At 50.6% G+C, this 27,606-nt stretch overlaps 1 protein-coding gene across 6 annotated transcripts in view; it reads right to left on the bottom strand.

Annotated features, from left to right (window-relative positions):
- Positions 1-27,606, bottom strand: part of NHEJ1 (non-homologous end joining factor 1) — a 1,839,518-nt gene that overhangs the window by 1,378,355 nt on the left and 433,557 nt on the right. For all 6 annotated transcript variants that reach the window (XM_078679206.1, XM_078679207.1, XM_078679208.1 and 3 more), the window contains exon 5: positions 21,794-21,852. In XM_078679206.1, coding sequence (XP_078535332.1) covers positions 21,794-21,852 — 59 coding nt within the window. The remainder of the gene's footprint in view (positions 1-21,793; positions 21,853-27,606) is intronic.

The raw sequence follows: 27,606 nt of genomic DNA, 5'->3' as shown, positions 1-27,606 counted from the left end.
GGCCCTGTACCTGAGCTGCGCAGCCACCGACCAGGCCCTGTACCTGAGCTGCGCAGCCACCGGCCAGGCCCTGTCCCTGAGCTACGCAGCCACTGGCCAGGCCTTGTCCCTGAGCTACGCAGCCACTGGCCAGGCCCTGTACCTGAGCTACGCAGCCACTGGCCAGGCCCTGTACCTGAGCTGCGCAGCCACTGGCCAGGCCCTGTACCTGAGCTACGCAGCCACTGGCCAGGCCTTGTCCCTGAGCTACGCAGCCACTGGCCAGGCCCTGTCCCTGAGCTACGCAGCCACTGGCCAGGCCCTGTCCCTGAGCTACGCAGCCACTGGCCAGGCCCTGTCCCTGAGCTACGCAGCCACTGGCCAGGCCCTGTCCCTGAGCTGCGCAGCCACTGGCCAGGCCCTGTACCTGAGCTACGCAGCCACTGGCCAGGCCCTGTCCCTGAGCTACGCAGCCACTGGCCAGGCCCTGTCCCTGAGCTACGGAGCCACTGGCCAGGCCCTGTCCCTGAGCTACGCAGCCACTGGCCAGGCCCTGTACCTGAGCTGCGCAGCCACTGGCCAGGCCCTGTACCTGAGCTGCGCAGCCACTGGCCAGGCCCTGTACCTGAGCTGCGCAGCCACTGGCCAGGCCCTGTCCCTGAGCTACGCAGCCACTGGCCAGGCCCTGTCCCTGAGCTACACAGCCACTGGCCAGGCCCTGTACCTGAGCTGCGCAGCCACTGGCCAGGCCCTGTCCCTGAGCTACGCAGCCACTGGCCAGGCCTTGTCCCTGAGCTACGCAGCCACTGGCCAGGCCCTGTCCCTGAGCTACGCAGCCACTGGCCAGGCCTTGTCCCTGAGCTACGCAGCCACTGGCCAGGCCCTGTACCTGAGCTGCGCAGCCACTGGCCAGGCCCTGTCCCTGAGCTACGCAGCAACTGGCCAGGCCTTGTCCCTGAGCTACGCAGCCACTGGCTAGGCCCTGTACCTGAGCTGCGCAGCCACTGGCCAGGCCATGTCCCTGAGCTACGCAGCCACTGGCCAGGCCTTGTCCCTGAGCTACGCAGCCACTGGCCAGGCCCTGTACCTGATCTGCACAGCCACCGGCCAGGCCTTGTACCTGAGCTACGCAGCCGCGGGCCAGGCCCTGTACCTGATCTGCACAGCCACCGGCCAGGCCCTGTACCTGAGCTACGCAGCCACTGGCTAGGCCCTGTACCCGAGCTGCGCAGCCACAGGCCAGGCCCTGTACCTGAGCTACGCAGCCACAGGCCAGGCCCTGTACCTGAGCTACGCAGCCACTGGCCAGGCCCTGTACCTGAGCTGCGCAGCCACCGGCTAGGCCCTGTAACTGAGCTGCGCAGCCACCGGCCAGGCCCTGTACTTGAGCTGCGCAGCCACCGGCCAGGCCCTGTACCTGAGCTGCGCAGCCACCGACCAGGCCCTGTACCTGAGCTGCGCAGCCACCGGCCAGGCCCTGTACCTGAGCTACGCAGCCACTGGCCAGGCCCTGTACCTGAGCTACGCAGCCACTGGCCAGGCCCTGTACCTGAGCTACGCAGCCACTGGCCAGGCCCTGTACCTGAGCTGCGCAGCCAATGGCTAGGCCCTGTACCTGAGCTGCGCAGCCACGGGCCAGGGCCTGTACCTGAGCTACGCAGCCGCGGGCCAGGCCCTGTACCTGAGCTGCACAGCCACCGGCCAGGCCCTGTACCTGAGCTACGCAGCCACTGGCTAGGCCCTGTACCCGAGCTGCGCAGCCACAGGCCAAGCCCTGTACCTGAGCTACGCAGCCACAGGCCAGGCCCTGTACCTGAGCTACGCAGCCACTGGCCAGGCCCTGTACCTGAGCTGCGCAGCCACCGGCTAGGCCCTGTAACTGAGCTGCGCAGCCACTGGCCAGGCCCTGTACCTGAGCTGCGCAGCCACCGACCAGGCCCTGTACCTGACCTGCGCAGCCACCGGCCAGGCCCTGTACCTGAGCTACGCAGCCACTGGCCAGGCCCTGTACCTGAGCTACGCAGCCACTGGCCAGGCCCTGTACCTGAGCTACGCAGCCACTGGCCAGGCCCTGTACCTGAGCTACGCAGCCAATGGCTAGGCCCTGTACCTGAGCTGCGCAGCCACCGACCAGGCCCTGTACCTGAGCTGCGCAGCCACCGGCCAGGCCCTGTACCTGAGCTGCGCAGCCACTGGCCAGGCCCTGTACCTGAGCTGCGCAGCCACTGACCAGGCCCTGTACCTGAGCTGCGCAGCCACCGGCCAGGCCCTGTACCTGAGCTGCGCAGCCACTGGCTAGGCCCTGTACCTGAGCTACGCAGCCACAGGGCAGGGCCTGTCCCTGAGTTACACAGCCACTGGCCAGGGCCTGTCCGTGAGCTACACAGCCACTGGCCAGGGCCTGTCCCTGAGCTACTCAGCCACGGGCCAGGGCCTGTCCCTGAGCCACGCAGCCGCGGGCCAGGCCCTGTACCTGAGCTACGCAGCCAGTGGCCAGGCCCTGTACCTGAGCTACGCAGCCCCAGGCCAGGCCCTGTACCTGAGCTACGCAGCCACTGGCCAGGCCCTGTACCTGAGCTACGCAGCCACCGGCCAGGCCCTGTACCTGAGCTGCGCAGCCACTGGCCAGGCCCTGTACCTGAGCTGCGCAGCCACGGGCCAGGGTGGCCCGTGGGTGGGTGAGTAGCTCACGGACAGGGCCTGGCCCGTGGCTGGTTCGCTCAGGTACAGGGCCTGGCCGGCTGCGTAGCTCAGGTACAGGGGCCTGGCCCGCGGCTGCGTAGCTCAGGTACAGGGCCTGGCCGGCGGCTGCGTAGCTCAGGTACAGGGCCTGGCCGGCGGCTGCGTAGCTCAGGTACAGGGCCTGGCCCGCGGCTGCGTAGCTCAGGTACAGGGCCTGGCCCGCGGCTGCGTAGCTCAGGTACAGGGCCTGGCCCGCGGCTGCGTAGCTCAGGTACAGGGCCTGGCCAGTGGCTGCGTAGCTAAGGTACAGGGCCTGGCCCGTGGCTGCGCAGCTCAGGTACAGGGCCTGGCCCGTGGCTGCGCAGCTCAGGTACCGGGCCTGGCCAGTGGCTGCGCAGCTCAGGTACAGGGCCTGGCCCGTGGCTGCACAGCTCAGGGACAAGGCCTGGCCAGTGGCTGCGTAGCTCAGGTACAGGGCCTGGCCCGTGGCTGTGCAGCTCAGGTACAGGGCCTGGCCAGTGGCTGCGCAGCTCAGGTACAGGGCCTGGCCCGTGGCTGCGCCGCTCAGGTACAGGGCCTGGCCCGTGGCTGCGCAGCTCAGGTACAGGGCCTGGCCAGTGGCTGCGCAGCTCAGGTACAGGGCCTGGCCCGTGGCTGCGCAGCTCAGGGACAAGGCCTGGCCAGTGGCTGCGTAGCTCAGGTACAGGGCCTGTCCCGTGGCTGAGTGGATCGGGGACAGGGCCTGGCCAGTGGCTGCGCAGCTCAGGTACAGGGCCTAGCCAGTGGCTGCGTAGCTCGGGGACAAGGCCTGGCCAGTGGCTGCGCAGCTCAGGTACAGGGCCTGGCCAGTGGCTGCGCAGCTCAGGTACAGGGCCTGGCCCGTGGCTGCGCAGCTCAGGTACAGGGCCTGGCCCGTGGCTGCGCAGCTCAGGTACAGGGCCTGGCCCGTGGCTGCGTAGCTCAGGTACAGGGCCTGGCCTGTGGCTGCACAGCTCAGGTACAGGGCCTGGTCAGTAGCTGCGCAGCTCAGGGACAGGGCCTGGCCTGTGGCTGCACAGCTCAGGGACAGGGCCTGGCCCGTGGCTGCGCAGCTCAGGGACAGGGCCTGGCCCGTGGCTGCGCAGCTCAGGGACAAGGCCTGGCCAGTGGCTGCGTAGCTCAGGTACAGGGCCTGGCCAGTGGCTGCGTAGCTCAGGTACAGGGCCTGGCATGTGGATGTATAGTCCAGGTACAGGGCCTGTCCCGTGGCTGCGTAGCTCAGGTATTGTGGCTGTGTAGTTCAGGTACATGGCATGGCCTTCAGCTCTCATGTACCAGAGTCGGACTGAGACAGAAAAAAGGCCCGGCAACAAAATAAATGTGGCCCCCATTAGTGATTTAAATGTAGAGACATAATGTGCAAGTTTTTTGCAAGGTATTGAATACTGCAGCTTGTTGCAGGCAATGTTTGTGTAATTATCAGGGAAAGTACCAGTAAAAAGTGGTCAAGCAAACCAAAAAACAGGTCCACGTACATACTGCCAAAAAACGGGTACTGTCTAAGGCATACATACTCACAAACATTTTCCCGAGGGCCGCAAAGTTTGGTCTATGGTGTGACCGAGGGCCACACTGATGCCAGCAGGATGGGGGTGTAAAGTGGGAGTAGGGGAAGTAAAGCATGTATATCTAGTAGCTGTTTTAAACAAGTATTTGCAATGCAATAGGTCTCGCAGTTACAAGAGTTTCAGCCATTGGCATTGTAAATAACAATGCCTTTTATTTATGTTTTTAAAACAAAAACAAAAATACAAGGCATTATTATTTTTACTTATTTGTTTATGCAAACATAAGCAAAACATTTTTGTCAAGAAATATAATAAATATATAGATATAAAGTATACAAATATGAAATAAAGTAGTAGCCAAGCAGCCTAGGAAGACCATTCCTGCCACTGCACTGCACTCCTTAGAAAGTGCATGCAAAATGCCAACCCTCCCAGTCCAAGCAGCCAGTGGATGAAGTGGGCAGATCCATGGCCCATCATGTATACTTTGGTGGGCAGGAGCCTAAACGGCATGAACAGATGAATGCAGGAAGGGGATGCATCAAAACCCCGCCTACATACACATAAGTATTTTTATTATGATTTTTTGGGGGGAAACATGAGACTGGCATAAAACCTAAGCACAGATAGTCCTCCGCAGGTGCTGCTCCGAGAATCTGGAAGAGCATTCCCACAGCCCTTAGAACATCAAACTGTTACATAACCTTCAAGAAGCAGTTGAATGATTCCATATTAAACTGTTTCAGACACGGGGTGCAGTTCCTAAAGGTAAGTTGGAAGGGGAAGGGGAAAAGACAAAACTTGTGTCATGTTGCCCTCGCACACCCCGAGAGGTGTCATGCTTCATCATTGGGCCTTGCTCTTCGTCTGGCCGGCGCTGCAATGCTCAATGGGCTCACCGTTTCCAGGGCTCTTTGTCGGAGATCTTTTTTTGAGAAGCCGTAGGGTGCGTGCGGGTAAGGGGTCAGTGTTAGGTAATGTGCACATGTAACGTGATCTAAAATAGGTGAGGGTAAGTCCTAAGCTCAATCAGTTTAATGACAAAGGTAGATCCTCCCTAAATAAAATAAACTGGTCGCCCTGTGAGCATGTAATGTTCCTACTGGGTGGTCTCTAAGGTGGGGTCGACATGTTTCGTGCCTAGGTGTTCCAGAAGAATCGGTTGGCACTTCTTCAGGACCTATGTGTAAAAATAAAGTGCACAATTAGTAAACAGGCTCCAAGACTTTTGGGAGTAGCCTGTAGTGGGGCCCTAGTAGTCCTGTACTGGGCGTTGTAGAACCCAAGGTATCAGGAGCTACTGCCCGACGGGGGATGTTTGGAGCACTAAGTTGTTCCACTCAGAAGGGTGGCCGCAACTTGCCGATATGCTTACCCTCGCTCCGGATCCCGGATCTAGGCACGAAACATGTCGAGCCCACCTTAGAGACCGCCCAGTAGGAACATTACATCCTCACAGGGCGACCAATTTATTTTATTTAGGGAGGATCTACCTTTTCCATTAAACTGATTGAGCTTAGGACTGACCCTCACCTATTTTAGATCACCTTACACGTGCACATTACCTCACACTGCACCCTACGGCTTCTCCAAAAAAGATCTACGACAAAGAGCCCCGGGAACGGTGAGCCCGTCGAGCATTGCAGCGCCGGCCGGACGAGGAGCAAGGCCCAAGGATGAAGCATGACACCTCTTGGGGTGTGTGAGGGCAACATGACAAAAGTTTTGTCTTTTCCCCTTACAACTTACCTTTAGGAACTGCACCTCCCGTGTCTGAAACGTTCTCTTTGGAGCCATGAGTGCAGGACCTGCTTAAAGATTGGCTCCTGGTCCCACCCTCTTTCTTTCTCATCCTTAATAAACTGTCCATTGTGCTCACACTGGATCGATTTTCTGAGTCTAGGGCACCATATATAACTTTCAAGAAGAACTAATGCAGCAAAAATTAAGCTAAAATAACCCTTTCTTCCGACACTGGACATGATGAAACCAAAGATTTAAAGCAAATCTTGGTAAAAAAAAATGCATTCTGCTATATTTCTATACACTCTTATTATTTGTAGATATATAACTTGGATGCAGGGATGTTTGAAATTGTATACAGGTCTGAGGATATGTAAAGTGGTCTGTTTATCAACATTGAGGGGAGGGTCAGGCTCGTTCACACTCATGCACACATGCCAGCACGGGGTGTCAGGCCGATCACGCGCACATGCCAGCAGGGGGTGTCAGGCTCGTTCACACTCACTCACACACGCCAGCATGGGGGTGCCAGGCTCGTTCACACTCACTCACACATGCCAACAGGGGGGTGCCAGGCTCGTTCACACTCACTCACACGTCAGTACGGGGGTGTCTGGTTGATCACTCTCACATGCCTGCAGGGGATGGAGAGGGTGTCTGCCGGGGGCACCCACCTTCCTGCGCAGCCACAGCTGGCCGGTAAGGATCGCCAGCAGAAACATCTTGAACAGCAGGGCCGTGTGTTTTCCATCCTCGTGGCCGTGCAAGGGGGGCTGCTCTCTTCCAAGGGTCACCGAATAGCGCAGGGCTACACGGGGAAGAGGCACAAGATAGTCAAAGGGGGGAAGAAGGTGACTCAAAGCGCAGGGAGGAAGACAAGAGGGGGTCGAAGAGGAGGCAGGGAGAGGAGGGGAGAGAACTGCGAGGGATGAAGAGAGGGGGCCAAGAGGGCGGAAGAACCTGAGCGTTGGCTGAAACGCCAGAGGAAGGGAAAGCGAAAGCACGCCATGCCCGCGTTGATGGGGACGAGTATGCGTGCACTGGCTGGGGGCGGCTGGTGCATGTGTGTTTGTTGGCACAGGATGCGTAGAACACAACGAAGCAGGCGCTGCTGGAGTTCAGCAGGTGAGAGCGGGCAGAGTCAGAGTCCAAGATGACCAGCGGGTCTTCCCGGGAGTACATGCCGGCCCAGCAACTGCGAAATATTCGTTGTTGCTTTGAATTTCGCTTGCGTTAGTGGTTTGCCTACCAGGCACTAGGACCGGGGGCTCATGCCGATGTGTTTAGCTGCCCGGTGCTGCCCCCAGGTTAGCAAACGATGGGGGTGGCTGGCCCACTTTGGATTACACTCGGGCAAGACTGCCCGTGAGTTTTCTCTCCTCGCTGTAAAGAACTTCAGTAAACATAACACTCGCTTTCCCCTTCAGCCAGATCTCCACCGGCCCTCAAACATCCGGTGATTCTGGGCAAATCACCTAGCTGCCTGCGCCTAAAAGGAATGGATCCACTTGTTTACGCTTGAATGAAGAAGGCAGTATAGGGCGCCCTGAGCACCAACCCTCTGGTTCGCGAGGCGCTATTAGCGGGTGTAGCATGGCAAGTAGTATGGCGGAGCGCGCATAAGGCTTGCACCTGTTTAAATGTACATATTGAAATGGCGCACTGCTGTAGCTCATAAGGGCACTCCACTGTTCAGGCCATGGAACACGGACACGCTAGCACGTGGTCCTCTACTTTGGGCATTACGTGGTTTACGGCTTGAAGACCAGTATCTCTTGTTTTAGCCTTACCTGGTTAGCTGTTTCAGCCACACCCTCCAATTAAGTCTTACATAGTCAATTGCTTTGTGGACGACGCGCTCTCTCTGGTGCGTTCTGGTTGACGGCTCAGAGAGATATCTTCAGTTAATTGATAGATTGTTTGTTTGACAGCGTCCTCTACTGGATCGGTGGCATTTATCAGTGATGGAGTCAACTGAGTAGAATGCCTTTCACAGGTTGAGCTCCTTCGCTCTCCTCTATCAGGACCACAGCGCTTTAACTACAGTATAGGAGACCTCATTAAAACTGCCTTTCCCAGGTTGAGCTTTGTCAGATATGACCCTCTAAGAGCTGCCTGGTTTGAATTGTAGGCCCTGAAGTGTTTCCAGGATGCATTTAACACTTCGATAGAGCTTGAGTTGGGGGAGGGCGCCATCTTTTTTTGAAGTGCTTATAAATGGACTCTTGAGTGGCTGCTATTGTGGTCTATCTGTGTGGGCATCTCAATTAATCCTACGGTGTACAGCGCTATATTAAGGATTTCTTTCAGCTTTCTAAACAGTCTGCCAGGAACAGCGCTGTAGGGGCGGTCGGAGAGAAAACATAGAGAAGGCGGAGTGTGGGCTGAAACGCCAGAGGGACAGAAAGCAAAAGCACGCCATGCGTGTGCTTAGGGAGACGAGTACACGTGCACTGGCTGGGAGCGGCTGGTGCAAGAGTGTGTGTTTTTGTTGGCGCAGTTACTGCATGCAGCTGGCTTGCGTGGACGAAAGGGGGACAGGAGATGTGCACATCGCGCATGTTCACGGGCGCGTTCACAACCTCCATTTGCCCTGTGCGTGCCCATCTCCTATCTCTCTTCCGAGGCAAGTCAGCAACAATAGATCTCGCTGGCAACAGCACTATCGCGCTGCGTCGCCAGGCGAGACCTAAAAATGAAGGCGCTTCTAAAGTTAAGGGCCTGGTTACTTCCTTTCCCAGACTGCAATTAACCTTTAGGCGAGACCTAAAAATGAAGGCGCTTCTAAAGTTAAGGGCCTGGTTACTTCCTTTCCCAGACTGCAATTAACCTTTAAATAAGTGTTTGCTGTATATTTAACATTCTTTTCCATGTTAGTGTGGAGTCACGTAAACAAACAGCAGCCCAGTGTTGCTGCTGCCTAGGGGGCCGCATGTTAAGGTCAGGAGGGCCGCATACGGCCCCCGGGCCGTACTTTGAGTATCACTGGTCTAAGGGCTCTAAAGGCCAGTCCAACCCTGTCCTGGACTAATTTCGGACTTCATGATGGCAAATTTACTGTCAAATCATACATAGGCTTTTTTGCGTTGGTGAAGTGAAAAACTCTGATGCTTTACAATAGTGACTCGAAGCTGCCTTGTTTTCTTCCTCATCCTAACTGAGGTCAGAAGATGTGCCGGTGTCTGAGGCAAAGGTTTTTGAAAAGCAACTTGTCAGCTGAATTTGTTTAGATCATTATTACTTGTGCAGGCCATCCAGCAGCTCTCATGAGCAGAGAGGTAGATTTCCACACGGTAAGCAAACGCAGGAGGTTCACCCTCTTTTCCTGTCCAGGGAGCGGAATTCATGCTGATCTGCTACTTGGTGGGAAATGTAAAATTTAAAAGGCCAGTTTCCTTTAAAAGCACTTTAAGGGCCCAGACAATGTATTTACTGTGGTGCTTCCTGCGTGAATACATAGTCTGGGCCTCGAACGTGAAAGCACCTTACTTCGTACATCAGTCCGTGCGCTGTGCCTGCTTGTTCCAGGCGCTCCATCAGATAGGTGCAGAACACAAGCTCCTCTACTGGCAAAGCTCCTTTAAAGAGCAGGTGTGTGTGTGTGGGGGGTGTGAGGAGGGGGGGGAGGGTGGATCAGAGTAATTAACTGAATGTAATTGCCATTAAGGGAATTTCATTGTCCGGTCGACGACAGTGCTGGGTGCCAAACGTATACCTTGTTCCATGCATTCCTGACAGCACGGAATGAGAAATTCTTCTTCTGCAAGACATTTTGTCTGAGCTCCTCACTTTTTTAGGTCTCGGCCTGACGAAAGCAGCGCTGCTTTGCCATGTAGAGGCTTCTTTGAATCCATACGGATTTCGAAGCCATGCCCCATCTCAGCCTTCAGCTTTGATTTGTGCACGTCGTTTGGAGTCACAAATTATACCAAAGGCAGTGCAATGATTGCACCGAATGCATGTCAATCCCTCATTGTTGCCACCCTGTCTCCTTTTAGCCACACCCACTGGGATTGGATCATTTACCCGCGGCAGAACACCAGCTGATTTTTATTGCTTTTAAATAGTGTGCCTGCAGTGCTCCGGCCTTCAGCCAGTCTAATAAATCATGTACAGCATCTTATCTCCTTTCCTCAACCTCTCTCCCACTATCTTCTGCTTCTTGCTCTGTCCCTCTTTCTGCTCTCCCCTCCGAGCTCTTCTATCTGTCTTCTGTCCCTTTCTCAGTCACCCCTCTGAACTTTCTTCCCCAGGTTCTAATTTCTCTTCCCTCCCCTCCACTCTATATTCATTCTTGTTTCCACATTCCCTCCGCACTGCACCCCATCCTATCCCGGTTATTCAGTTTTAATCCCCTTCTCACTCGCTCCTCTGTAGCGCCTCGTCTCAGTTTCCCTCTAGCGCCTATGAGCTCCCCATCCTGTCAGCGACCTCCGCTGCCAGCACGGAGGTTACATTGGACGGGGTTTACTCTGCAGGATTCCAGGGAAGAGCGCGAGCCCGGCTCACATTCCGCCCTTGCGGAATATTTCCAGTCCCCACAGATGTGCTGAGTGAGTGCAGCAGTCCTTGGACCGGAGTGGGCTCCTCTTCAAGGGGAGCTCTCTTCTGAGCAGGGAGGAGGGAGTTCTTCAGCGTGACCTTCAATGGGGGGCTCTATCTGCTACATGAACAAACCCACTGTCGAGAGGGTGACCTCCAGCACTCGGGATGTTCGCCAAAAGCACAAAGCGAGCTGGGACGGACGAAGGCTCCAACATACCACGCATCGACAAAACCCACACTTTATGTACAGCAGTGACCACAATAGGACAAGATCTACCCACACAGGACAGCAACCAGGAGAGCAGACAGCAGTGGGACGGGCAGTGGGGCGTAGCCTTCTGTAAGAAAGGAAGTGGACCCTCTGGCAATAATCAGGGTTCAGTTGGCCGTCGGTGCTCTGGGACCCGGTGCCACTGCACCTGCTACACTCCAGCGGACAGGCTTCCCTCGGACAATCGCAAATGAATAGCAGATGTGTCACAGGTCCTGGTGCATGCTTAGCAAATGGGTTGGTCCCTCACCCCAAGCACAGCAGTAAAAAACAAGCACTGAAAATGCAATAGGTCTTGCCTTTTATTAAGTTAAAGCCATTTGCTTTGCTATACAATACCATTAGCAAAGCAAATGGCTTTAACTTAATCAAAGGCAAGACCAATTGCATTTTCAATGCTTGTTTCAATTAGCGGCTGGCAGATGAGGAAACAGCAGAATTGCCTGCTGTTTCACATCCAGATTGAACAAGCATTTGCAATGCAACCGGTCTCACATTTACTTGAGTTAGAGGTATTGGCTCTGTAAATGACAATGGGCCAGATGTAGGAGCCTAAATACCGGCCGGTAACGGCCGATTTCGGCCGTTACCGACCGGTATTTAAGAATTGGCATGTAGGTGCATTTATTTTACAGAATCAGTAAATTTACCGAGTCTGTAAAATACTGAATCGGTCATTTTACCGATTCGGTAAATCCAAATGTAGGTGGGACTCTTCTGAGTCCCAAAGGCCTTACAGATTCGGTATTTTACCACCCAATTCAATTGGGTGGTAAAATACCAAATCCAGGTGTGCATGCACATGTGTGCATGCACACCTATGCCATGTGACAGACAGACATGCCCTAAGGGCATGTCTGTGTGCCACATGGCACACATGCCTGTATTCGGGGTGCTAGAGGGTGTCAAAGTGACACCCCCTGCACCCTTGCAAAAATCGGTATTTACCGAATCGGTAAATACCGATTCGGTATTGCCCATTTATTCCTATGGGCTTCAAGGCCCATAGGAATCAATGGGCATTACCGAATCGGTATTTACCGATTCGGTAAATACAGATTTCTACAGATTCGGTAATTCAATTACCGAATTTACCTGAATCTCCCCCCTTCTATTTTACCAATTCATAAATACCGAATCGGTAAAATTCGGTATTTATGAATCAGTAAAATAGAATTACCTACATCTGGCCCAATGTCTTTTACCAATGTGTGTAGTGGGCTTATGTGGGTTGGACAGGAATTGTTAGTTGTGGAATTGTGTGGTGTGTAGTGGAATTATGCGGCTTGGCGTGCAGTGGAAATATGTGGATAGTAATGTGGTATTGAGGGTACTGGAATTATGTGGATTGTGTGGTATGGAATGTAATTATGTGGAATGGTATTTTGTGTTGTGGAGTGGTATGGACCAAAGAACCCACCGATACTGGTAAAGACGGACCTTGGGAGAAGCAGACGCAGTGAATCAGAGACACTGGGAGACAGACACTCACACACAGAGAGACACAACAATGGACCACGGAACCTGCAGAGATTGGGAGATGCACATGAGAGATCCAGGCACATTGGTGAGACAAGCACATTGGGGCAACAGGCACATGGGAATCACAGACACTACGAGACTCAGAGATAGAGAGGCGTTCCACAGAACCCAAGACACAGGCCTAGGGAGATGCAGATACATAGGAGAAACACATGGGAGAGGCATACACTTGGCAAACACAAACACTGGGAGACAGACACTAAGATAGAGTGCCAGTGATGGATCCACAGAACCCACAGACACTGGGAAAGACGGACCTTGGGAGATGCAGACAGAGTGAATCAGACACTGGGAGACAGACACAGCGATGGACCACAGAACCCGCAGACACAGAGAGATGGACCTTGGTAGATGCAAATGTGAGATATGGGTACATAGGAGAGACAAACATGGGAATCACAAACAGACACAGGCACTAAGACATGGAGACCGAGAGATGGGCCGCAGAACCCGCAGACACTGGGAAATCCAGACCATGGGAGATGGAGAGAGATGGTAAACACCTAGAATCAGAGACACAGACATCAAGACACAGAGAGAGACACTGCGATGGAACACAGAACCCGAGGACACTGTGAGAGACAGAGCTGGGAGATGCAAATGTGAGATAGAGGTCTTACTCTTTGTGCCTGTGTGTGGGCGGTGAGTGGACAGTGGCAGTGTCCCTGACGGCTTAGACGGCGCGAGTACTGCGCGTGTGCTGATGCTGTTTTAAAGCGGAACCATCGTTATTTTAACAAGCTGATTTTAAAAGCGGGGCATTAGGAGGAGAGCGCTCAGGCTTCCTTTGTATGCTGACATCTTATGGTGACTTTTAACCTTTATTGGGGGCACTGTGCACTGCACTGCGGAGGTCTGTTACCTGAAGGCAGTTGCAGTGTCCGGATCATCGTGCAGGAGGGCTTGGCTCGTTTCCTCCTTCCCGCCTCGTTCTGACGCCGGTGACTAGCACTGTTCGAGCAGAGGGCGGTGAAGGTCCGAGCAAGCCACTTCCGGTTCGCAGGGGAGGACTGGCAGCGCTCTAGTGTTGCTGACGCTGTGGGGGGATAAAAGGAGGATGCCTGCTCGGCAGCGCAGCGGACGTGCGCAGCGGGCGCAACGAAGGCGCGCCGAAGTTGCGCCTAAGTTAAGCCCGTCTGCGGCCGTTCGCGGCCGGGCACGGCCCAGGGCCATAACCCCTGGTCCCACGGAAAGCCACTTGCACTGGAGCAGGGCCCAGCTTCTCGCCCTCCGATGCGAAACAACTAGCTCCTGCTTACATAGCATGAGGGTGGACGAGAATGAGGGATGCAGACATTGTCAGTTTGCCTACAATCTAGGAAAGGAGACTGATAGTGAGTACACCGAGCTGTCTTGTGGTCTGCTCAATGTCCGCTCTTTGCGTAGGCACAAACTGGATATATATGATCTGATCACTGAGCGGCAGTGGGATCTATTGTTTCTCACTGAAACTTGGTTGGATGGGGATTCTGCCCCAGATGTAATTGAGGCTTTACCTGAAGGTTACACGATGGTCAGGCAAGATAGACCTATCGGCAGAGGTGGGGGCATAGCTATTGTAGTTAAGCAGTGGCTGTGCGGCCATTTAGAGCAAACAGCAATCAAGGATAGTGAGGCAGGTGCTTTTACCATCAAGGTGAATGGAGGGTATACATTGAAAGGCTTTCTCATTTATAGACCACCTGGCTCCTATGCCAGGCTCGGGGATAGCCTGGTAGAAGGTAATACAGAGGCGGCTCTGCGCAGAGATAAGTTCCTGGTACTAGGGGATCTAAATCTGCATCTGGAGGATCCTACGCATACAGCAGCCATGGATCTCTGTCAAGAGCTGCATACCCTTCAGTTGGATCAAAAAGGGAAAGATCCTACCCACCAGCGAGGCCACCTATTGGACCCCATATTTGCCAACTGGGGGGGAGTGGATGCTCCAGTCCCAGTCCCCTGGTCGGACCATCACTTAGTGCCTTTTCTGGTGCGGATTCCAGGCGTTAGGCGACCGGAACGGGCACAACTTAACTACCCTAGTCAGAAATGGGCCACCTTTTCTCAAGCAAACTTTAGTGAAGCGCTTATTAGAGGGGGCGACCCAGGGGGGGCTGATGTGGATACAGCTAACATGAACCTGGACAAGCGGATTGCTGAGGCCCTAGATTGTACCCCCCACTCTCCCGGACAAGAGCGCACCGTCGCACTCAGAGAACGGCCCCGTGGTATAGCGATGTACTCCGGGCAGCAAAGGCAGACTGTAAACGCTCAGAAAGGCAGTGGCGGGTGACCTTTAGCACTAAGGCTAAACAGGCATATGTAGTAAGGAGACGGTCTTACCATGGACTAATTAGGAAGGCTGAGGCAGCTTACTACGCCAACAGGATCAGGGAGGCGGAGAACTCCACAAAAGAATTATTTTCTATCTACAAAACTCTTTCGGTTGGGAAGTCCTCTGCGGTACCAGCTGACTGCTCGGTGCACTCCTGCAATTGTATTGCGGACTTCTTCATCGAAAAAGTAGAGAATATCTACGCTTCCTTCCCAAGCCAACCTATAATGGGGCCGGTGTTTGTGCAGAATCTGAGGGGAAGGGGGGAGCAACATATGCTGACTAATTTTGTCATCCCACCCCCTGAGGAGCTCATAAAGATCTGTGGCTCAGTAAAATCAGGCTCTCCCAAGGATCCTACAACGCCTAAACGGCTATTTGGTAGCCTGGCGGCACTGGAACCCTACATTAGGCATGTTCTGGAAGTTTCCTTTAGGACCAATACGGTACCAAGAGATTGGAAACAGGTGGTGGTTCTCCCTCTCCAAAAGAAGCCGAACATCAGCTTCGAGAAATTAGAGAACCTCCGGCCCATCTCTTTGTTACCGTATATGGCTAAGGTGGCAGAGAAAACCATGAACATCCAGCTGATGGATTTCGTGGAGGAGGCCAGCCTCCTACACGACTCCCAGTTTGGATTCCGGCCACGCCACTCTACCGAGTCCGCGCTACTCATGGCAGTTGAGACCATCCGCCAGGGAGTGGACGAGGGCCAGACCATGGCCCTGATCCTTCTGGACCTTAGCGCAGCATTCGACACTGTAGCTCATACAACCTTGCTACAGTGTCTGAATGACGGTGGGTTCTCAGGGGCTGCGCTAAAATGGATCCAGTCCTTTCTAACAGGCAGAGGCTTTCAGGTCAGACAAGGAGACTGCTACTCAAGGGAGATCAGTCTGGCTCAGGGCGTACCACAGGGCTCGTCCTTGAGCCCAACTTTGTTCAATCTGTACGTCTCCCCGGTGGCAGCCATTGTCCAAAGCTATGGGCTGCACATAGTGTCTTATGCCGATGACACGCAGCTTGTCATCTCCCTCTCGCGCGCGCCCGGTCTTGCTGCGGACAACTTCAGAGCCTGCATGCAGGAGTTGGCTACCTGGATGTCTTCCAACTGCCTGATGTTGAACGGCAGCAAGACGGAGGTGCTCGTGGTGGGGGGGGGGCGCGTCGCTGTGGTCATCGGCATGGTGGCCCTCCTGCCTGGGGGAAACTCCCACTCCCTGCCTGGAAGCTAGAAACCTTGGGGTATGGCTGGATGCGGACCTGGCATTTGGGCCTCAGATAGGCCGGGTGGTGGGGGCATGCTTCGGTGTCCTGAAAAGCCTTCGGAAAGTTCTCGATCTACTTCCCTCGGCAGCTCGGAAGACGCTGGTACATGCCCTCATGACATCACGTCTAGATTATGGCAACCTGCTCTACCTGGGGGCAACGGGCAAGGTCATCAGCCGTCTTCAAGTGCTGCAAAATGCAGCGGCCCGTCTGGTCTTGAGACTTCCGAAGAGATCGTCCTCAAAGACAGCTCTCCAAGCTCTAAACTGGCTTCCAGTAAAAAGCAGGGGTGACTTTAAGGCTCTCTGCACATGCCACCGCATTCTGTGCGGGAAGGCACCTGCACCGCTACAGGACCGGGTTACTCGGTACGAGCCTGCGCGCTCTCTGCGCTCTTCTGGATCAGGGCTATTGAAGGTCCCCAAAGTAAAAAAAAGTGCGCATGGTGGGTAGGTCCTTCAGGTACTTGGTTGCCAAGAGCTGGAATGCTCTGCCAAAGGAATTGCGCCTGGAGCTCTCTGAGCCCAGATTCAGGCAGAAACTTAAAACATATCTGAACACCCGGTAGGAAGTGACCACCGCCGGGTGGGGCAATCCTGCCACTACCACTTACCATAGCGCGGGGACACGCCGGTGAGCGTAACCAGGCGCTTTATAAAATTCCCTTATTATTATTATTATGTTGTTTTAGGTAGGAATGGAGTGCATTGGGTGAAGCAAGTTACATATTCCATTTTAAGTAAACTTACAAAAACATACATAAAATATAAGAATTGTATATAAAAATTCACAAGAAGGGACTCAAACTTTGGCTGTAAAGCAGGCCATATAAGTTTATGAATGTTACTCGTCCTATCCTAATGCATACACCCAGGACTTTGGACAGACCTAATTGCAAATGGTAAGTTAAACATACATAACAATACAAGCATTTGCAATGCAATTGGTCTCGCATTATTAAAGATTGAGCTATTGGCATTGCTAATAATAATGCAACACCAAAAGCTCAAACATTAAGTGATGCGAGACCTATTGCTTTGCAAATGCTTGTTTTAAGATGTTCAGAGAATTCCAGAGGCAACGTTGGGTACCAGCAAGGCCTAGTAGGAGCTGGATTCCTCTCCACCCCTCGACAGCTCTCGGAAGGGATGCTGCAGGCCATTCAAAGTATCATAAGCAATGCGCTGGGAGGGCCATGGCTCCCTGCGCCCTGGAAATTTATTTAATATTGAGTTGGTCCAAACAGTTACCGTAGGGAACATGGCCATTGCAGCAGAACAGAGTTCAGTAAGTCAACAAACATCAAACAACGCACGAGATAACCTCTTGACACAAATATTGCCTATAGTACCCATCTAGAAACATGTTAACTCAGAATAACAAGCTTTGGATGAGGAGGGATGTCCTCCTTACAGACTCTCTTGAACACCCACCTGACAGTGTGAGCTGTGTCCTCACTCCCTGGGATTAATGTACTAAGATGCTTCGGTGCAATGGCACAAGGTGAAGGCCTGACACTTGCCATCTCTCAAGGTGAACCTTAGATCGTCCCTGACCAGGCAGAACACAGATGATCTATCATGTATTTATTCAGATTTACAGCACTGCTTTACATGGCAAGCTACTTTCAATCTCCAGGCCTCACCTCCATTATCGACCAGTGTCTGTAGAGGCAGGATCATTAGTCGCTGCACAAAGGAGTACATTGATCCAACAGGTGGGCCCAGCCGGGGCGGGCCTGCCCCTGAGTTTAGGAACGTGATGTGATGTGCATATGCCTATCCTGCAGCAGGGCCGCGCGGCCTGGCTTGTAATCATGGATAAGCATTGCGGACCTCCTACATACCCTGTCCTCGGGAAGGGACCTGCAGCGCGTGCTGCTGCAGCCCTCTTGTGATTCATCTCATCAGTGTGCGCTTCCCTGCACAGCGAGCGCCCCAGATGTCATTGCTGGGTGTGCAGGCTTGCCTGCTCTACTTACAGCTCTAACAAGCCCGTAGCGCTCAATCAAATCCACTCCCCCAGGACACTCCTTCACCACAGAGGAGTAACAGACACCGATGGGAAGTGGGCAGAGCAAAGGCAGGACATGCGCCCTTCTTTGCGCAATTGTATTGTATTTTTAAAAAACGCATGCTAAAGCCTATTGCAGCCAGCGAAAGCAAAACCACACGCACAAGCATGTGGTCAGCTCTCAGAACCCCCTACATGAGGTCTTGCGCTGCGCGAGGAATGCTGTGCACTGCAACGCTAGGCGCGAGACCTAAAAAAGATGATTTGACATTCTTTTTTACTATGAGAAAGTACTACGTATAGAATTATCAAAATAACTCCCAAATAAATCATTGCTAATTCTTTCCCAACCGCTCTGAAGAAGCTGCATGAATGTGAAGAGTTTAATAAGGAGGCAGGTGAAAGCGGAAACCAGGATGGCTATCTTACAAATGAGGACCTAAGACTTTTGTGTAATCCACATGTAATATTGAAGACAAGCATTAAAAATGCAACTGGTCTCGCCTTTCATTAAGTTAAAGCCATTTGCTTAGCTATACAATACCATTAGCAAAGCAAAGGGCTTTAACTTAGACAAAGACGAGACCTATTGCATTTTCAATGCTTGTTTCTGTTTGTATCTCTTATGTAACTCGTGCAATCCAAAGTCCTTATTTAACGCAACTGATTATTTTGTACAGCGCTCTGACACCTTCGGGTAATGTAGGCGCTATATAAAATCGCATTAAATAAATAAATAAATAAATAAACTGCCCCGCAGCTGGCTCTGAACCAGCCTCACTGCCCCGGTGGGACCCTGTCAAGGCGCTAGAGGCTGCCCACCTCTGGCACGTGGAGCCCCTTTTCCATGGACCCCTGACACTGCGATGAGAGCCCCAACCCTGCTCTATGGGGGCGCACACTACAATCCCCAGCACCCCCGAATATAAAAGCAGGAATCATACCTGCCGCGCACAGCTCTTTTACAAATCTTATCACACAGAACCCCAGACTGCCCCCGAGAGCCGGCTGACCCCAGAGAGGAGACTTTTGTAATATGTGCAATGCCGCCTGCTCCCCGTCGCTGCTGTGGTGCAATACACCCCCAAAGACCCCCTCCAGCCCCCCAGCCGAGCGTGTCGTGTCCGGTCGAGCAAGATAGCGCCTCTCAGAGGAGCTTCTGATCTCCTGCCCCACCCCCAACCATTCCCGGCGCAGGACCTCTGTGCACCCTGCACTCACTCAAATATAGCGTCGTGTGAAGGAATAAAGCGCCGCAAGTCACTCAAATAAAGTGCCGTGTGAACGAATAAAGCACTGCACAGTCACTCAAATAAAGCGCTGCACAGTCACTCAAATAAAGCGCTGCACAGTCACTCAAATAAAGTGCCGTGTGAAGGAATAAAGCACTGCACAGTCACTCAAATTAAGCGCTGCACAGTCACTCAAATAAAGCGCCGTGTGAACTAATAAAGCGCTGCACAGTCACTCAAATAAAGCGCTGCACAGTCACTCAAAGCGCCGGGTGAATGAATAAAGCGCTGCACAGTCACTCAAATAAAGCGCTGCACAGTCACTCAAATACAGCGCTGCACAGTCACTCAAAGCGCCGTGTGAACGAATAAAGCGCTGCACAGTCACTCAAATAAAGCGCTGCACAGTCATCAAATACAGTGCTGCACAGTCACTCAAAGCGCCGTGTGAACGAATAAAGCGCTGCACAGTCACTCAAATAAAGCGCCGTGTGAACGAATAAAGTGCTGCAGTCACACAAAGCGCGGCACAGTCACTCAAATAAAGCGCCGTGTGAACGAATAAAGCGCTGCACAGTCACTCAAATAAAGCGCTGCACAGTCACTCAAAGCGCTGCAGTCACTCAAAGCGCCATGTGAACGAATAAAGCGCTGCACAGTCACTCACATAGAGCGCTGCACAGTCACTCAAAGCGCCGTGTGAACGAATAAAGCGCTGCACAGTCACTCCAATAAAGCGCTGCACAGTCACTCAAAGCGCCGTGTGAACTAATAAAGCGCTGCACAGTCACTCAAATACAGCGTTGTACAGTCACTCAAATACAGCGCTGCACAGTCACTCAAATATAGCGCTGCACAGTCACTCAAATACAGCGCTGCACAGTCACTCAAATACAGCGCCGCGTGAGGTAATAAAGCGCCGCACAGTCACTCAAAGCGCCGTGTGAACGAATAAAGCGCTGCGCAGTCACTCAAAGCGCCGTGTGAACGAATAAAGTGCTGCGCAGTCACTCAAATAAAGCGCCGTGTGAACGAATACAGCGCTGGGCAGTCACTCAAATAAAGCGCCATGTGAACGAATACAGCGCTGCGCAGTCACTCAAATAAAGCGCCGTGTGAACGAATACAGCGCTGCGCAGTCACCCAAATACAGCGCTGCACAGTCACTCAAATACAGCACAGCGTATACGCAAATAAACACATCTGCGCTGCTCGGCTAAGCGGGGCTCCTGCGGGGGTCAATTGGTGACGTGAACGAAGCCCCCACTCACCCAGCAAAGCAACAAAAAGCGTGGGCAAGTTATCCCCCACACCACCCCCCCGTCAACACACACCGAGCACACAACATTACGTACCCTAAAGCACAGAGCCCTGTCTGTAGACTCCCAAGTACCACAGATGTGAGTGACATATATGAGGAAACTAGACAAGATAGGGGTGGGAGAGGGGGTCACAGGCGGAGGGTAGAGAGAGGAGGGGGCCAGGACGAGCAAAAGAGGGGAGAAGGGAGACAGAGGAAGATACGGAGAGTGTAGAGGATAAAGGGACATAGTTAGTAAGTGGAGAGAGAGGAAATATTGTGTGTGTGAGAAAAAAAGAAGATGACGAGCAGCGCAACAGGGAGACAGGAGTAGCGATACACCGAGACACCAAAGAATGGAGAAAAGCGAGAGGGAGAGAAAGATTACAAGAAAGAAAGAGCAGGAGGAAACACAAAGGAAGAGAGAGGGAGAAAGCGAGAGAAGGAGGGAGGAAGCGAGGGGATGAGGAAGAGTAGAAGAAGTAAGAAGAGGAGGATGAAATACAAAAGAAGAGAGAGAGAAGGAGGGAGGACAAAAGAGAAAAAGATAAGAAAGTGAGCTGCCCAACAAGGAGACGTGATTAGCTACATACAGAGAGAGCAAGGGATGGAGGAAAGGGGGAGAGAGAGAGAAAGATTTTAGGAACAAAAACGGAGAAGTAGGAAACACAAAGGAAGAGAAGTAATAACAAACATTGGCCGCACGCAAGATGGGGAGGGGGAGAAGCGGGAGTTCTGTGCGCGCTCGGCCACTCTCAGTCTCCAACGTCAGCCTGTTTATCAGCGCCGCGCGCCTCTCTGCAGACTCCCCCTGCATTCCAGAGAGGCGCGCGACGCGATCCGGTCTCAAATGCAATGCCGTGCAGACAAGACCTGGCCGCGCGCACAACGTTATCCTATGGGGAAACGCTGCGCGCGGCCAGGTCTTGTCTCCCTTCGTCGGTCTTAGACTGCTGAGACGACGACTATAGTTCTCGCTTGGGAGAACGCGCTTTCAGCGCGTTCGCCGTAGGCGAGACCTAACAAAAACTAATACAAATACTTCCATCTAGACATAAAATTACAGCTGAAAGCGATTTCTTCTAAATGCGTCTCAACAATGAAAAAACAGACCCATCTATATCTTGGCCCCATGAATTGCATCACATCTTTCATGGAGTCTGGAACTACATGTTCCAGAGGGGTATTCAGAACCCTTCAAAGTACCGTTCTAAGATGAGAAGAGAACCAACCATTTGTAGAAACACAATTAAAAGATTGGTCCAACAGAATGCTGCTGTGTGGGAGGCGAAGCACACATAATCATAGTGCCAGATGTGAGCTCTGGGACATGGTAAAGCAAAAAGATCCTACCTGAGAAAGAAAATTCTCCAGGAACGTCGTCTCATCAAACGTCTCGGTCTCCAGACGGCCTGAACGGAAAACAAGAGGATACAGCCTTAGGATTTCTTGTCTGGGGAGCTATTCACAGACATATTTAAGATCCCTTTATCCTTGTTATTCCATTCATGGCTAAAGATACCTTTCACCCTGGTTTTCGATTCATGGCAGATCTAAGATCATTCACCCCTGGTGCTCCATTCACAGACAGATTAAAGATCCCTTTCACCCCTGATTTCCACTCACGGACAGATTTAAGATCCCGTTCACCTATGATTTCAATTCACAGACAGATTTAAGATCCCTTCCACCCATAATTTCAATTCATGGACAGATTAAAGATCCCTTTCACCCATAATTTCAATTCATGGACAGATGTAAGATCCCTTTCATCTATAATTTCCATTCACATACAGATTTAAGATCCCTTTCACCTACGATTTCCATGCACAGATCGATTTAAGATCCCTTTCACCTATGATTTCCATGCACAGACCGATTTAAGAACCCTTTCACCCATGATTTCGACTCACAGACTGATTTAAGATCCCTTTCACCTACGATTTCCCTTCAGACAGATTTAAGATTCCTTTTACCTATGATTTCCATTCACAGACTGATTTAAGATCCCTTTCACCTATGATTTCCATGCACAGACCGATTTAAGATCAGTTTCACCTATGATTCCCATTCACAGACCAATTTAAGATCAGTTTCACCTATGAGTCCCATTCACAGACTAATTTAAGAGATGAAGGTTGCTTTCACCCATGATTTCCTCTTACAGACAGATTTAAGATCCCTTTCATCTATAATTTCAATTCACGGACAGATTTAAGATCACTTCCAGCCATGATTTCCATTCACAGACAGATTTAAGATGCCTTTCACCCATGATATCCATTCACGGAAAGATTTAAGGTCCATTTCGCACCTGGTGCTCCTTTCACATACCAATTTAAGATCCCTTTCATCCCTGGTGGACAGATTTAAGATCTCTTTTGCTCTGGTGTTCCACTGGTGAACAGATTTAAGATCAGTTTCACCCTGGTGTACCGCTCATGGACTAAATTAAGATTCCCTTCGCCCCTGGTGTTACATTCACAGACAGATTTATCATCCCTTTCACCAACGAGTCTCCTTAACAGATAGTTTAAGCACTCTCTCTCTAACACATTGAAGGGCTTATGCCTCAGACACACCAGCGATCCCTACAGTTCAGCTGTAACCTCTTATTAGTCTCTCAAGAGAGGCTGTGAGAGATTATTTATGTCCCTGCTCTTCTACAAAGGGCTTCCACTAAAGCCTTCTCTCTGGAATCGCTGGTCCTGGGCACCATTCAACAAACAAATGAAGAACAGACCTGAAAGGCATCCAATGTGAAATGGACCATCACATACTACCTTGGAGGCTAAGATTTTGAACTCAATCCCACTGAGATTGAAACACAGCAAATAAATGATAGGCCTTGAGCTCCAAATTACCACAAAGGTAACTGGTATGCTTGCTCTGTGCAACTGAGAGGCATAAATTTTGCTACCGTCAGGATTCCTCTTTCCATGGTATTTTAAGAAAGCAAAGTCCATACCACAAAGGATGACTATGGAGTACAGACTGTTTCTACAACCCTACGGATTCCATGGACACATAGGGTACATGCAGAGGTCTACAGCCAAGAGCGAAGCTCCTCATTAGCCACTGCCCCCAATTGAAGATGTTCCATTGCTCTCACTTAAATGCAGGGGGCACTTGTGGAGCTGTACATGCAATCCCTTCCCCAAGGACTGATGACACTGTCCTAATAGAAGGGCAGGTAATCATTTCTCTATCCTTCAGGGCCTCCTCACAATCTTCAATCAAACCTAGCCATGTACAGAGAAAGCAACTTTCATCTCTTGAAGGTCAAATGTTGTTGCTTCACTCCTGTAATTTGATCATGAAATTTAGTTTCAAGAAAAACTGGTACAACTAAAGACCGATTTCTTTATAATTGTAATTATATTTATATAGTACCTACTAACCCCGACGAGGTTATATAGCATTTTTGGTGAGTAGCACGCTACTTAGGTGCACAAAATTGGATTATTGGTGGATTAGTTCAGAGAAATATAAATTAATATTGGGAGTGGTAGACGTGTGAGTCGGTTAGTCGAATGAATGGGATAATGAATGAATAGGGAAGCGCTTAGAAAAAATTATTTGGGAGTTCATAGTAGTAAAAATTGATTAGGGATGATTCAAAGAGCCTTTGAGTTGGATTAATAGGATAAATGATGGATAGAGAAGTCAAGAGCCTGGATTTCATGGTACTAAAAGAGGAGGAAAGAGCTTGGAGCTCATAGCAATAAAAAAGGTTTGTGTTGAGTTGGAGTGGATTTAGGGTATATTTTGGGAGAGGAATAAGATAAGTCATTGAGTGGGGGTTAGTGAGGTTTGGGGAGATTCGTTTTTTTTCTTCTCTCCGATAAGAGAAAAATATATAAAATATGTAGATAAATAACCACACATAAAAGATACACACGGAGAGATTTGAACATGATACGCACATGTAAAACAATCAGAAATGTAAAATTGTACTAGAGAGTCTCATATGTACATGCAAAGATAAATATTCACAAACTGAGGTTTTCTCCATTTTGCTGGAAATTACGTTTTTCAATTTTATGAAATATTTTTTTATGTTTAGCTTCTTTATTTATATTTGTCCACCAGTATTTTAATAGTGAAGTACTTACAGATACAATTGCTATAATCATATTTACACATTATGACAGATGTGTGTTATTATAGGAGAATAAATCCATTAGCATACACTCATCACCCTACATGTTATTGATGTATTGATCTACTTATATATGGATGCAATGATAAACATATATACGCATATATATTTTCACTGAAGAAAACAAAGGCTTAAGGAACGTTATAGTTAGGTGAATATGTCAGGGACAACATTAACGTTTTGGACAAAAAAAAACACAAATTGACCAGTTAAAGTGAGCAGAGCTTACTATAACTTGCGCCCCAACCATGCACTGCTTATTAACTCACATATTCCACCACCCATGACATGTTCTATGACATTATTTGCGACATCACTGATGATATCCTCCATGTTTTGTTTTCCTGTATATTGCCCTATAAAATTACTATTGCGTTAGAGGCCTAGATGAAAGATAGCTCCCTCAAGCTCAACTCGGACAATACTGAAGAACTCATCCTGGGACCTGCCCTCTCAGCCGGGGACGACTCCTGGTGGCCACTGCTCTGGGTACCCCTCCCACACCCATGGACCACACACACACAACCTCGGCAACATACTGGACTCCTCGCTCACAGTGAACCGCCAGATCAAAGCCTGTTCCACACGCTCCACCTGTTGGAAAGACATTCAGGTGGATCCCCACAGAATCCAGAATGACGTTCACCCACGCACTCAGCACCATCAAACTTGACTTTGGCAATGCACTCTGCAGCGGTGTCACCCGGAAACAGCTCAGGAAACTACAGAATGTTCAACACGCCACAGCCAGACTGGTCCTCAACATCCCCTGCCGCAGCTACATCACAAACACCTTTGACAAGTAAACTGGCTCCCAGTCACCTTCAAGCTCCCCACACTTGCCTACAAAGCTCTCCACGATGTAGGATCAGCATATCTAAACCACTGCCTCTCATTACAAGTATCCGCCAGACCACTTCACTACACCCAACTTGCCCTGGCCACCATCCCACAGTTCCGCAAGACCAGATCCGGAGGAAGATCCTTCACCTACCTCGCCACCAAGACACAGAACAGCTTGCCCCTCCACCTCAGGCAATCCCCTTCACTACCCAATTTAGAAGGGATCTCAAGATCTGGCTCTTCAACTGAATCTCTAAGCCCAGACTGATAAGCAGCCCTCTGCTCCCCCCCCCAACCACCTTAAAACCCTAACGGGTGAGTAGCCACACTAACTACACAAAACACTGATTGATTGAGGCCAGACAGTAAGTACGGAATAGCTCAGGATATCAGCCATCATTACTGCCATCACAGATATAACTTCCTTAGGTTTAGAAAGCATGCATTATGTGCAACATTAAGCATATATGTAGTATTCCTTGCATTTCCTTGTGCATGTCCATTTATCTGTCATAGAATGTTATGCATGTCACAGTGACAAGCATTCCTTTTGTCGCTGTGGTTTTGAAATGCTTGTCAGTTGCTGCCAGCTTTTACCTAAGGCGACACTGCTGCTGCGCAGCACCTGCTAAAGATATTAAACTTATCTTTTCAATCATTTATTGTAGTCTCTCAATTACTACAATAATATTGGCGACGAGGATGAGATTGTGTGAGAGGTGGCTGTCCTAAAGAAAAGAATGCCCATGTTGCTCTTCAGACCTTGAAGATGGATTATTGATGCGTGGAGACTCCTTCCTCCAAACCCTAAAGCATTTAACAATAAACATTTCCTCTTATAGAAAGAGAGTTGTTGGCGTGTTGGTGGGCCATAAGGAAATTTTCACCATATGTGTGGGAAAACATTTCAAGTTATATACGGATCACAATCCTCTTGTGTCTATTCTTTCTGGAGACAAATTGGAGGAGCATACGCCCAGAATCGCGCGTTTATCCACCAAACTTTTACAGTTTGATTTTGAGGTTTCGTTAATTTCAGGTTGTAAAAACGTTAGAGCGGATTATTTTTCTAGGCATCCTGAAGAGTGTGGTGAAGGTCTCATGGATGATTACGATGAGGATGATTGCTTTGTGGATGCTGTAATTTTGGATGAAAGGGGGGTATAAGTGAAGGGGAATGGAGAAGAAAATTGTCTGAAGACATTCTGCTTGGTGAGGTAATCAAATGTGTGAGGTGGCTGGCCTAAAGAAAAGAATGCCCATGTTGTTCTTCAGACCTTTGTGAAGGTAGCGAATGAGTTATCCATTGAAGATGGATTATTGATGCGTGGAGATAGACTACTTCCTCCAGATTCTTTAAGGTCTAGGTTGATTCTGGGAGCTCATGAAGGCCATTTGAGCAGAACGTTTAAATTTCTGGTGGCCACAGATGGATAAGGACGTGGATACCTTTGTTGAAAGTTGTGTTTGTTCAAATTCTGAGAAAAGTTTGAAAGTGCGCACACCTCCTCTTCAACCTATTGATCTTCCTAGTAGACCGTGGGAGAAAATTGGCATTGATCTATTAGGACCATTTAATACTCTTCCTATGAATGCAAGATTTGCCATCGATGCCATTGATTACTATTCGAAATGGCCAGAGGTTCGTTTTATTAATGAACCCAATTCGGTTAATGTCATTGATTTTCTGAAGGATATATTTTTACGAGAGGGGTGTCCAACCACCATTGTCAGTGACAATGGCGTACAATTTGTTAATCAATAGTTTGAGAGTTTTCTTCTCCAAAGTGGCAATAAACATTGCAAGAGTGCCCTTTATCACCCTCAAACAAATGGTTTAGTGGAGTGCATGAATCGAGTAATTAATAATTGTGTACAGTGGGCTTTAACTAGTCATTGTAATGTTCAAAATGCAGTAAGATCCATGTTATGGTTTTATCGTACCACACCTCATACTTCTACCAAGGTATCTCCTTTCGAACTTCTATGGGGAAGAAAACCTTGCTCCAAGGTTTGCCCTGGTTGGATGGCCAGATGGGTTAAGATGAACACCTTAAACAATATAGACAGCTTTGTTAGAGGTAATGTTTCTCATGCACAAATCCGACAAAAATAGTATTTTGATTTTAGAAAAAGTTGTTTCACATGACATCAAAATTGA

The sequence above is a fragment of the Lissotriton helveticus genome, chromosome 3_1, assembly GCF_964261635.1.
Source record: "Lissotriton helveticus chromosome 3_1, aLisHel1.1, whole genome shotgun sequence".
Lineage (NCBI taxonomy): Eukaryota > Metazoa > Chordata > Amphibia > Caudata > Salamandridae > Lissotriton > Lissotriton helveticus.
The sequence above is the reverse complement of the archived record's forward strand: the minus strand, read 5'-3'. Positions and strand labels throughout refer to the sequence as shown.